Raw genomic sequence first — 13,742 nt, 5'->3', positions numbered from 1 at the left:
CTGCTTTGAGAAAGTGATAGCAATCCAAATGAAATTTTTCTGAAAAACTGTCAATTTCAACCATGTGACTAATTTTTTTATGCACTGAAGTCCAAAAATATTTTCAACTGAAAATTTAAAAATGCATATTTCACCTATCAATACAATGTCAATAATTAGTTTCATAAACCTATGTACATTTGAATTAATTTTATCTTACTTTTGTTGGTGGTATTGAGGTTTGAACTCAGGGCCTTGCACTTGCTAGGCAGGCACTCTGCTATTTGTGCCACTCTAACAGCCTATTTTTTTGTTTTACTTTTAACAGGTGTTACATAAATTTTAAGTAACAAAATCAAAGAGCAGAGCCTGTACAAAGAAAAGGGAGATAAATAATATGAAAGGCAACTTTTAATACCTCTTCTGTTGTTTCCTCAAAGGTAGCAAAAGTACTATGCCCTTCTTGCCAAAGGAATTCCCGAGTCCGGAGGAAAGGTTGAGGGTGCTTGAACTCCCAGCGCTGGAGGAGACAAGAGGGCAATTTGGTCATTATAAATACTCCCAATCCTTTGAATATAAAAATAAGGGGAAACAAAGAATGTTTTTTAAAAAAAATAATAAAGCGAATAAAAATAATGATAAGAGAATCATAAGGAGTATGGACTTACCACCACACTGCACCACTGATTGAGCCTGATGGGCAGGTCCCTGTGTGACTGCACCCACTTTGCATATGCAGGATACATCACTGAAAGACACAGGAAAACAGACACTCAGTCATTTAAAGCTTTATTTCTCTTTTAAGGCTCGTAAGAGTTAAAATTACAATTTAATTAACAGGAATGAAAAGGTGTGTTCCTGTGTAGACATATTTCTAATATTTGTAATGGCTAAGTGAATGGATTATTATCTGTTTCATAAAGCATATTATTCAAGGATGTAAGTCCACCTAACTTAATTTTATGTGATACTCTCCCTGAGATTTATACTTACCATTAATTTACTTTGACTGCTTTCATGTTTTGTTTTTGAAAACGCTAGTTCTATGTTAAGTTTTCTGCATTCATCATTCTGTTCAATTCTCACTTTAGCCCATAAAGTAGGTATCATTATCAATTTTAAAGATGTGAAATTAAATAACTTCCTGAATGCAGTGGTAATATATTAGAATTGGAATTTTAGTTAAATCTATTGATGCATCTACTCAGAATATGAAACCTCTTGCTATGAATTATAACCTATCCATAGTCTATGATTAGAAAAACAAACAAAACTCCGCCAATCTGTTATGAGAAAAAAGCTGGTATCATAATTTTAATAATGTATATATACCAGAGTATCACTAGAGGCATCAAATGAAGAGCAAGCATTCCTATATCAAAAGAGAGTAATCACTTTAGAAGGTAGTACCTAGCCAAAAAGCTCAAAATTTTCAGTGGTACTCCCTTTTACCATACACAATTTTAGAAAAATGACACTTTCAGAGACCTTTCTATGCCTGCAAAACGGAGATGACAGCAGTTGCCTCTAACTTCTTCATAGCTTTATTGTGAGAATAAAAAACGACCTAAGTGAAAGCACTAAGTGAAAACCCTACATGAATGGAAAATGTATTAAATGAGCAACAGAATTTGTAAGTAAATATGACATGAAGTATTAGTGTTTGTAATTTTTAAACAATACCATGATTATCCAAATAAGATTCCTTGAAAAGCTCTGAAAAGTTATAGCAAAAAATTTTAAAAATGTTTAAAAGAAAAAACCCCTACATCCTAATGATAAAGAGCTCTGCAATGAATACTGTTTAAAGAATTTTGTACAACTTAAGTTTGTATACAATTTTTATCACCACTCATTAAACTTTATGCTGTCAACAAGGACAAGGTTTATAAATACCACAAAAGAAAAGCTGAGAATCAACTCTATAAGTTGCCTCTAGTGTTTCAATGAGCTCCTGTGTCCAAGGCCTGTTCTCACCTGTTTCACTGGTAGGACGAATGGCAATTGGTTCTGCCAACTCTGTTTTGCCAGATCTTGTAACCCAAGCAACCTAGTAAAATAAAATCATTTTCATACATGGATAATGGCAACTCAAACAATAGTAGAAATGTAAGAAAACTTTGTTTTCTCTAGTTCAGTTCTCTCAATACCAATTAAGGCGAGTTAAAAGTTACTGCTGTTACCGTGAGGAATTAGCTAATGTTACAAACAGAATCACAACTTGTCATAAAATTAGGAATGAACTTTTAAATTAAAACGACCTTACATTTTTTCAAACTGGTTGTTCTACACTGCTGAAAATGTGTTTTAGGTTCATAAAACTGCAAAAACTTTAAAAAGCAAGCTAACTTACCTCAGGGGCAAAGCCAGCAACATGAGCCTTCTCTTTCTCTAAGGCAGCTTGAGACACAAACATGGGGAAATAGCAGTTTTCAACACCAAGTTTCTTGATCTCAGCATCAAAAAAGTTCATGATGGATTCCCAAATGGAATATGCCCAGGGACGAAGAATATAGCAGCCACTTACATCATAGTATTCAATCATTTCTGACTTTGTGATGACCTTTTTAAGACAAAAATACAGTCCACAAACCTTAATTTTTGCTATAAAGAAAAACTGTAGTACAAATTGCAAGATTATATGATAACTGGGCTGCAGGAATGGCTCAAGTGGTAGAATATCTTGCCTATCAAGTGCAAGGCCCTGAGTTCAACACCCAGTTCTGCAAAAAAAAAAACAAAAGAAAAAAAAAAGATAATCAAAATTCCAATCTGGGCCAGGTGTGGTGTCCCATGTCTATAATCCCAGCAACTCAGGAGGCTGAGGCAGGAGGACCCCAGGTTCCAGGCCAGTCTGGGCAACATGGCAAATTCCAGGTCAGCCTGTAATACAACACCCTGTTTCAATACAACCAACCAACCAACCAACTAAACAACAAAAAGTCTGGAGGATTCCACTGTTGATCCATCCTTGTAACACAGAAAATCTGACTGGAAATAAAACAGACTTTCCTATACTGAGAAGCAACATATCACAGGGCTCTGTACTCTTAAGACTTTAATGACAATCCTACTTCTGCTATTTATTTACTACCTTTGGGACTTTAAACTAATCCCTTCACCTCACCATAAATAAAACAGAACAAGCAAACATGACTACCTCATAGGACTACTTTTTGATTTGGTAATTTATGTGATTATGCTTTGAAAACTATGATGCTAGAAGAGCAGACTATGTATTATAAAAAGCATTACAGATTATAGTAAGCCTGCTTACTCATGAATTAATTACATGCAGTTTTGACCAAACACAGTCAAAATAAATAAGCTAAAGAAAATTCAAAAACAAAACTTAAATTTCTGCATGCACATTTGCAGCTGAGCTGAGGTGGAGAAGCTCTCAGTCCCATGCTATCGTTAGTTGTGTTTAAATCTGCTGAGTGTTTTCCTGCCCTAAATTTTGAGAAAATATGTCTCCCAAAAAACCAAATGGTGCTCAAAAGTTAATGTGTTTGAGTGATAAAGTAAAAATTTGAGATTTATTGAAAGGCGGCATTTCTTTAGCAGAAGTTGGGTGGCATTATGGGAAAAATGAATCAAGCATCTGCAGTACAGCACTGAACGCTATGCATCCTGAGTGTGCATAGTTTTTCTTCGAAGGTGGTCTCCTTGGAACCACAAACCTGTAGATACCAAGGGTCTTCTGAATTACTATTAACTTTGTACCTGCACTTTAGAATCTAAACATAACTAAGTGCACACTCACTTGAGAGTACCAATCAGCAAGATTTTCTTCTTTCTTTGCTTCAAGACCCAACCTGAAGATATGAAAAAGAAATTTAAATCACTTTAATCAGCAATTATTTTTGGTTGCATCTTAGCACATCTTCTTTACTACAACAAAATATATGAGACCAAATAGCCAATATAGAATATTTGGCTCACAGTGCTGGAAAGCCAGGAAGTTCAACAGTATGGTACCAGCTTCTGCTTGACACCTGGCAAGGGCCTTCTGAGCATCACATGGCAGGGGTGTCACATGGAGAGACACAGCATAGTTGCCAGTTCAGGTGTCTCTTCTTCTTCTAAGGCCACTAATGCCATCTTGAGGGCCCCATTTCGACCTCAGCCAGTCCTAACTACACCTAAAGGCAGCAGCTTCAATAACATTAATACATGAGTTTGGGGGTTAAATTCTCAACACATGTACTTTGGGGAGACATACCCAAACCATAGCAGGTTGAACTGAAAATAAACTCCTCAAGTTCAAAATAGGTTATTTTTTCAGTATTAGTTATTTCTATATTTTGTATCTTCCCGATGTTCATTTCCTCAATATTTTTAAGCTGGAAAACTGCTCAAACATCTCTTAAAAGATGATGTGATATCGTCCACTAAAAACTACCAAAGTCAAAAGCTATGATTTTAATGCGAGCCACTCCTTTACAAAGTTCTTTTTTGGTTAACGTCTTTGTTAAAGACAGAGCCTACATTCACATACATTCTCCATACAAAAAAAAGAATCTTTATTGATCTGAACCTAGGTAAAATTAGTTAGTAACTAAATTGGTGTCTCACTGAAAGATGTAAAAAGTAACAAAACCAACAGCTATCCATACACAACACATATGTGAATATATACATGTAATACATAGGTATATATGTACTTCTATTCTACGCATTTTTCTTCTAACTCTAGTAAATAAAAATTGTAGGACAGATTTTTGTTAAATAAACCATATCAAAAATAAAAACTATTCCAAGGTTCAGGGTGTAGCTCAGTGGTAGAGCCCTTGCCTAGCATGTGCAAGGCCCTAGAGTCAATCCCCAGCACCAAAGAAAAAAATAAAAAATTCCCCCCAACTATTCCAGACTATAATTCTTTTCTTGAAATATCAACAATTATTCAGGGAACTTTAGTCTTGTGATCCACACAGAAAGATCTACCTTTTATATGTGTTTTATAAAAAACACATCTTTATAGTTTGTAAACTAGGTTTTATTGGTTTAAAATGTCAGTGTATTTGCATATGCTTTCTCTTTTATTTTGACACATATCCAGAAAATAACTACATGAAACCTGGCATTTCACAAGCAATCAGAAGGTAAAGCATGAGAAGTTCTCTCTTCCACTATTCTATAAATCTTATTGATCACTGAGTCAATAAGTAAAATAAAGAATTGCTGTGTTCTCTCAAGGAGACATATATTATGATGTGAGATGAAAGGCAGCAGAATCTGAAATTCAGCTTAGAAAAATCTAAGACTAAACTATCTCAAAAACAGCATTTTCTTCTTATCAAGCCATTAAAAGAAACCTGTCACAAAATTCACTTTAATTTTGGAATGCAGCTTTATAGACAGGAGAACAAACACCGAACATACAGACTAAGTACCCTTATCCAAATTGACTGAGACCAAAAGTGCTTCAGATTTCAGTTTTTTGAATTCTAGAATATTTGCACAGACTTTACTAGCTGAGCATCCTAATCATATTTTTAGATTAAGAGTTCTTAGCTGGTAACGGTAATTATCAATTTATTTCAGTAACATAGGAAACTGGAAAAAATGGGAAACAAGCATAGGAACTTCTTATATTCTGAGATTCTTAAAGCCAAGCAAATGAATGAGTTACCTATTTTAAAAGTTAAATAAACTAAAACATAACAGAAGTTATCTGCTGCCATTACAGTGTGCTAGCATTCTCTGACTCAATCTGATAGTGAAATTAACCAAAATATGTTTTAAAAAATTAAGAATTGAATTCATTCAAAATTCTGCTTCTCTTCAAATGAAGTTCCCATGTTTTCTTACCTGGTCTGCTTTCTAGGCCCCTGCCCTTCCCCTGCTCCACTTGATGATAGCCCACTCCCTTGGCCTTTAGAAGTGTCTTTCCGTTGGCCATCATTTTGTTTCTGAGGCTTATTCTGCTTTTCAGAATTATTTTCTTTTTCTTTCTTCTTCTTATCTTTGTCCTCAACCCCAGTGGCAGACACAGGCTTATATTCTACTCCTGTCAGAGACTTGTACTGTGCCTTTAGCTGAAGGAGTTCTTCTACAGCTGAATCTACTTGATCCTTTAACAAAAGAGGAAAAAGAGAAAATAGTATTTAATTCAAATAACTATCTTAACACATTCAAACAAATACAATATCTAAAGCTCTATAAGGCTTGCAAACACAATTAGACATGGGGGCTCTAGGGTGGAGTTGGAAAATAGTAAAATATACTATTAAAAGGGACAGAACTATGAAGAGTACTGGATAACAGTAGAGTCTATAACTGCACTGTCCAAACAGTAATCACTAGTCACACTGGCTATTTACATTTAAATTTAAATTACATAAAATTAAAATTCAGTTCCTCAGTCACAATGGCCCCATTTCAGGTGTTCAATGGCACATGTGGTTAATGACTACAGCACTGGACAGTCTTGTTACAGCATATGTCCATCAAAGCAGAAAGTTCCAGAGCAAGTGGCATAGCTCAATTGGTAAAGAGCCTGCCTAGCAAGCATGAGGCCAGGAGTTCAAACCCAGTACCAAAAAAAAAAAAAGCAAAAAGTTCTATTAGAAAGCAATAAATAGCATATATTCCATGGGAATCTATGATAGTTAAACTGAACATTTCACAATTATAAAGAAGGCAATAATCAAGTTTCTATGTTACTGGCTAAACTTCAAAATCTATGACAACTTACTGTCTTCTATACATGTAAATCTATACAAAAAGTCCTAATCCTGCCAGGTATGGTGGTACATGCCTATAGTCTCAGCATGTAGGAGAATCATGAGTTTAAGGACAATACAGGCTACACAACAAGTCTGAGGTCAGCTTGGGTCCCATAGGAAGACACTGTCTCAATGCCCTACTCCCTAAAATCCTAGACAATAAAAATAATACAATTAACACAAACTACACCACAGCTCAAAATAAGAGCTGCTATTTTAAGACTGACAGTTTAAGGAGACCAAATCAAACACGTATAGAGGGTCTACAATGTGCTAAGCAGTACACTATACTCTAGTATCTTACAGACAGAGGGAAACAGAAAACTTAACAAAACAAATAAAATACACTATCTTTAAGGACTATGTCGGGGAAGAGTTACATCATATGAGAACACCCAGTCACATCTAGTTGGGGGAAGGAAAAATCAACAAAAGTTTCTCTGAAAGGCAACACAAGAGAGATGAGAACTGAAACACAGGTAGAAGTCAGCCAGATTTACTCTAGGCAAAGAAAATAGCATAAAACATAAAAAACAAAAACATACAATGAACACAGCACACTAACCTTAGAGGCCTTTTCCATTTTAAGTTTTCTAACTACTTCTCCTTGACAAGCTATTTTGTCAAAAAGTACTTTGGCTTCTGGTGTTTCTGGACCTGCTCCTGCTGGTCCAGGACTTGAATCTGATCTTTGAGATGATGGGGGCTGACCAGGTATGTACTCCTTCCCAGTTTTTTCTTTATACTCAGCTTTAAGGGACAATAAGCTTTCTACAGCTTCATTTACTTTGGCCTAAGATAAAAGAGGAAAAGAAGTAATACTTCCTGAAGTTTTTGAAAATTTTAATGCCATGCAAAAATCTTTAATTATCACCAAAGTACAGTTAGTCCTCTATAGATTCAACCAACCAAGTATCAAAAACATTTTTTAAAAAAATAGAATCTTGGGCCAGGTGTGGTGGTACATGGCTATAATCCCAACTACTTGAGAGGCAGAGATTGGGAGGATCAGCCCAGACAAAAAATATTAGCAAGAACCTCACCTCAACCAATAAACCAGGTGTAGTGGTTCACAATTGTAATCCCAGCTACAAGATAGGCATAAATAGGGAGTTATCAGTCTGAGGCCAACTCTAGGCAAAAACCTGAAATTCTAACCAAAAAATAACCAAAGCAAAAAGGACTGGGGGCATACACCAAGTGGCAGACTATCTGCCAAGCAAGGACAAGGTCCTGAGATCAAACTCCAGTACTGTAAAAAGAAAAAAAATGCATCTTAATATACCAAATAAGAGACAACTTGAACTGATAATTTGTTTGTAAAACCTTTCAAATAACCAGTTTGAATAAAGCATACCTGCTATACCAAAAGTTCCATGGAGAAAAAAATACTGCATCCTTATGCACATGTACAGACTTTTTTTTTGTATCATTCCTAAACAGTACAACTATTTACATTGCATTATAATGTTTACACTGCATTAAGAATTCTAACACCTAGAGATGACCTTAAGTAGACAAGTACACAGAAGGACGTGAGTAAGTTCTGTGCAAGCATTATGCTACTGCATATAAGGACTTAAGCATGCTCAGATTTGGGCATCTAAGGGGATCCTGGAACCAATTTCCACAGCTATGAGGCATGACTGTACTACTGTAAATTAATCAGGGAGACCATGTTATTTCATCAGCCTAAAGCAAGATAAAACTAAAGAAAAGTTAATTTACAAACATACAACACTGTAATTTTTCACTTTACATTAGTAAACAAATGAATTACAGAACATCCATGCAAATTTTGAGCTTAGAAAAAGAAGTACTAGGCAAGGGAAGGAAGGAGGTGAGCATTTACTAGATTTTGAAGTCAAAAGGTAAACTTTTCACACAGACAACACCCCTTATTTAACAAGATTATAATTTGAAATATTATAAAGGAGAAAATTTAGGTGAGCAAAGCACTTTATTACTGAATGAAATGCTCTATTTGACTTTACTTTAGAGAAAGAGATGATGTGTGTTTTCAAAGAAAAAAATTATACTAACCACTAAGAAAGTACCTAAAGATTCTTGAGAGAATTAGAATTAGCAATATTAAAAAAAACCCTACTATCATTTCATGGCATATTTATTCTGTGCCAAATACACTGCTAAATTTTTATATGGATTATAGTACCTAATTCTCAAAACAATCCTTATCCTCACTTTACAGAAGCAAAGCTTAGAAAGATTAAGTATCTTATTCAAGACTTGCTTGACGTGATCTCGACCACTACAGTTTTCACAGCATTACTGGAGATCTGAGACAAGGATCTAAATGTGCTTTTAATCCTGACAACATGCCACAAAACTGCTTTCTGAAAGAGATCTGGGTATCACTTTGATAGTATACCACACAATTCTCATGGGGAAACTGTACGGTGCACTACTTAGCATGATAATGTATAGCTAGCAGAAGCTTAAAGAGCACTTGCTAATAGATTTTAAGTTCCTGATGGACTGCTTTAAACTTATGTAACATATGCCACTATACACACACCAAGTTTTTGATAAATAACTGTTGATGTAGATTAGTGAGAAAGGAGATTACATACACAAAAGACTTAGTAAAGGATTCAGATTAGAAAAGTAAAGTAAAAGATTCAGATAAGTAAAAGTGATCCTAAAATTATAATTCCCAGTTGGGAGGTGAAAAAAAATGAAGAAAATTTACTAAGAGAACTCATATGGTTACACACAGAATGAAAAGGGTGAGGAGACCTTTAACAAGAAAATCTAGTTTCTTATAAATTTTGTTATCCTTTTTTATTTGGTGGTACTGGAGTTTGAGCTCAGGACCTAACAGCTGCTTGGCAGACTCTCTACGACTTGAGCCTAGCTAGTTCCTTACGACACAGAACTTTTAAAAATAATGGTCTGGTGGAGTGGCTCAGTGCTAGAGCAGATGCCTAGCAAGTGTGAGGTCCTAGTTCAAACTAAAACAAGGTCTGCACAACCAAATTCTCAATGGAAATTAAAAAAAAAAAGTCACCTTTGCTCCCTGTTAGCACATCTGAGAGAACTACACTTACACACATCAGTAATGAATGACTCCCCCAAGCAGAGGCTCTCACTTGACAGGCTGAGAGGGAAATGGTAATCCTTCCAGCAAAAGGTGGGGAAATACTGATGCTATCCCTAAGACTCCTAAGAACTCGGGTGTGGTGATGCATACTTGTAATTCCAGCAACAGAATGAATTAATTTGAAGATCAAAGCCCTTTCCCTCAAATTACAGCTAAACAGGGTCCAAGTCAGTGTCCACGTTATACAAAGAACAAAAGCTCCCAACCTCACCACACAGTAGGAAATATCAAGGATTTATATTCTAAACCTATACATCTAACAGCCTTTATTTCTTAAAGCAAAGCTGTATTTTTAGATAACCATGACTCTGCAGGACTTCCAAAAGCTCACTAAAGATAGAAGACTTCTTATATTTCACAATGGAAACACAAAAAAACAATCTCATGAATGAAAGTATTTAGGTGGCAAGGTTCCCAGTCAGATGCCTACAAACTCGCTAAACGAAGTGAGGAATTTCCTGTGCTGCTGTTTTGAGTACAACTATCTATCTTCCTTTTTGAACAGGACCTTCCTCTATCACAGGTGCTATTCCCCTTGTAAACCCATTCCCACATGAAAGTGCTACAACACACTAGGCTGTTTCCCCTACGAACATACTGGAAACAGTGAAATTTATACTTCAGTCAAAATTTGGTATTATTTGAAGGTTCCCCTATGAACAGTCTGAATAAGCACCAGTCAAAACCTCTCACCAACCGACTCATTTTTTCTCAATTCATGGCACCTTTACTAGTGCTAGTTTTTACAGCAGTCATTCTCAAAGCATGATCCCTGGGCCTAGCTACACCTAGCTACAGCCTAGCCCACATGAATACTTAAATATCCTTTATGAATTGTTTCCTCTTTCCTTGACACTTGACTACAAATACTTTTTGTATCAATTCATACATGTCACATAGGATTAGTCACATCACATAAGGTTATGGTGAATTTATATGCTTCTTCCGTTGCAACCCCAACTCCCCATTGTATCTTGATATTTTCAGTGCTCAGCACAAAGAAGGTTAATCAATAAATACTAACTGTTAGGTCAAAATATTCAAGCACACAGTCCACGCAATACAAACAATCCATTTTATAAGATGAGACCATCCTAAGCAGTTTGAATTCATATGCACACTTTCTTTTATTTTTTGGTGGCACTGTAATTTGAACTCAGGGCTTTGCCCTATGCAGGTGCTCTACCACTTAAACCACACCTCTTGTCCTTTTTCACTCTGGTTATTTTGAGATAGGGTCTTACACTTTTTGCCCAGGCTGGCCTGGACTACCATCCTTCTATTTTATACTCCCTGCCATAACTGGGATGACAGGCACACACTACCACACCCAGCGTTTTACTGGTTGACAGGGGAGTCTCACAAATTTTTTACTCAGGCTTTGCCTGAGCCACGATCCTCCCAATCTCAGCCTTACAAGTGGCCTGGATTACAGGCTTGCACCACCCAGACTAGTTTATATGCTTACTTTCAATGTGGTCTTGACTCACTCCAGCATACTGACCTTAGGGGCTTTTTCAGCTTTCAGCCTTCGAACCACCTCCCCTTGCGCAGCAACCTTATCATAGAGGGATTTACTTTCCAGAATGCTTGCTGGCAATTTAGAAGAAATATTCTGTACCACTGCAGCAGGAGGACTTCCAGGTTTGTATTCCTGGCCAGTTTTCTCTTTGTACTCAGCTTTCAAAGCCAGAAGCTGTTTTATGGCTGCATCTACATCTTCCTTTGCTGCTTTCTTGGCTTTCAATTCACGCACTGCATCCCCTTGAACAGCCACTCGGTTGTAAAGCACCAAAGAATCCTCAGGTGTAGCACAAGTATAATTCAGACAAGGAGTTGGTCTTTCCTTGAGAGAAGTTATCTATGGATGTAGAAAACCAAAAATAAAATAATTAATCCATGTTAAATGCCTTCCCACAAAATTATATCAAATTGATTATTTTACAATGTTTTACAAAATTTTAAACTTCAATCTCTTCAAAAGTTTAAATGAATAATCTTATTCCTAAAAATTTATCCTAACAAAAAATGCCAGACGTAAACACAGACAAACTGGGTGTAGTGGTGCACACATGTTATTTCAGGTACTTGAGAGGCGAAGATTAGGAGGATAGTGGTACAAGGCCAGTCCAGGCAGAAAGTTAGCAAGACCCCCATCTCAACAAAAGAGCTGGGCATGGTGGTGTAAATCTATAATCCCATAGGTTTTCTGTTGGGAGGCACAGGTAGGAGGATCTCAGTCAAGTCCACCCAGGGCAAAAATGTGAGACCCTATATGAAAATTATCTAAAGAAAGAAAGGGCTGGGGGCATGGCTCAAGTGGTAGCAGGCATGAAGCCATGAGTTCATACCCCAATACTGCCCTCCCCCCAAAAAAGAAAAAGATCAGAGGTATACAGATAATCATTGGATCATAGTAAAAACTGGAAACAAACCTAGATCTTTATCTTTAGGAACAGTTAAAGAAACTACGATACATTCATCAAGTCTCGCTGCTGTAACACATACTAATTGTGCAACCTCATGCTGTAACAAAGTAAGTTGTTTCTGTTTTTTTTAAAAAGATCTCAAAGTAGAAGGAGGATTATTAAGGAATAGAAAGGGACCAATGGGAAGAATGCAGAGAGAAGTGCGGGTAAGGGGAAGTAAATATGATCAACATACCTGATATACATGTATTAAAATATCATAACAAAGCCCATTATTTTGTAAAATTAATATATACTAATAAAAAATCAGTAAGGAAAAAAAGATAAGTATGTTTAACCCATCAAGTTGATGGGAATACAGAAAGAAATCAATCAGTCAAGCCCTTTTTGACAGTCTGAAAAATAAGATGGTATTTTTTAAAAGATGAGAAAGATTATATTTAATAATCAGGAAAGAGCTCCATGAAACACTGTGGTTTACTTAACACTCATCATTGTAGAATAGTTCTATTTGTATAAAATTAAACATTTGCAGATAAATGTTTCTACATAAGCATATGCAAAACATCTAGACATATACTCCCTGCAATCATATCTGGGTGGTAAGCATGATATTCCCATATCATGTTTTCTTTTACATACTTTCCTTCCGACTGAAAACCCCTCCAACTTTCAACTCAGCTGAGTGACTTTTATGGTCTTCTACGTAGCTTTTTAGAATAATCTCATCCAAGTTCATGCAGTCATGTGTACTAAACTCCAAAAATTTTCAGCTCTATTTAGAACACTATTCTGACCCAAGACCCAGCACTCTGAATGGTTTTCGAGACTTCTATACCTAGATAAATGTACCTCCAGCTACATCAGAATGGACTTTACATGACAGTTAGGTTCCAAAGTCAATAAGTAAAAACAAATGTACATATGCTCAAAATAACTTATGCAAAATTCTATAAATCATTCATAGGTTACAATGAGGTTATAAACATGTTTTAAGGGTTTTTTTTTTTTTTTTTTTTGCATACTGGGATATGAACACAGGGCCTCACACTTGTTAAGCAGGTGCTCTACCACTTGAGCCACCACATGAGTCCTTTTTTGTGTTGGATATTTTAGTATAGGGTCTTGAAAACTATTTGTCTGGGCTGGCCTCAAACCACAGTCCTCCTGATCTCTGCCTCCCGAGTAGCTAGGATTGTTAAGTGTGAGCTATTGGTGCCCAGCTAGTCAAGTTTTATGTCAAACCAAGAAGCGTTCAGGAAAAAGCTTTCTCAAAATTAAAGAAACAGCTTTAGAAATATCTGATAATTTTAAGAAAAACCTGAAACCCGCATAAGTGCCCTCCATTAATGTAGGTGGTGCTTGGAAAACACTGTTTTCTGTACCATGAAGCTATCTGATAAAAGGTTCAAGTGCAGATGAAGGAGGCTTCAACAACATAGCCTCCTGTACTAAAGCACAAAAGACTTAAGTACAAAAGAT

The 13,742-nt window shown here is 36.1% G+C and overlaps 1 protein-coding gene across 3 annotated transcripts in view; it reads right to left on the bottom strand.

Moving 5' to 3' along the window:
- Eprs1 (glutamyl-prolyl-tRNA synthetase 1) overlaps positions 1-13,742 on the bottom strand; it is a 67,421-nt gene that overhangs the window by 13,594 nt on the left and 40,085 nt on the right. For 2 of the 3 annotated variants that reach the window (XM_074048290.1, XM_074048291.1), the window contains 8 exons: positions 11,336-11,692; positions 7,276-7,503; positions 5,794-6,056; positions 3,746-3,797; positions 2,333-2,542; positions 1,957-2,029; positions 648-727; positions 398-499 (listed from right to left, as the gene is read on the bottom strand). In XM_074048290.1, the coding sequence (XP_073904391.1) occupies positions 398-499; positions 648-727; positions 1,957-2,029; positions 2,333-2,542; positions 3,746-3,797; positions 5,794-6,056; positions 7,276-7,503; positions 11,336-11,692 (1,365 nt within the window). The remainder of the gene's footprint in view (positions 1-397; positions 500-647; positions 728-1,956; positions 2,030-2,332; positions 2,543-3,745; positions 3,798-5,793; positions 6,057-7,275; positions 7,504-11,335; positions 11,693-13,742) is intronic. The other variant, XM_074048292.1, reaches the window with a different exon arrangement.

The sequence above is a fragment of the Castor canadensis genome, chromosome 11 (assembly GCF_047511655.1).
Source record: "Castor canadensis chromosome 11, mCasCan1.hap1v2, whole genome shotgun sequence".
NCBI classification, from domain to species: Eukaryota; Metazoa; Chordata; class Mammalia; order Rodentia; family Castoridae; genus Castor; species Castor canadensis.
Note: the sequence above shows the minus strand (reverse complement) of the source record. Positions and strands in the feature narration are given on the sequence as shown.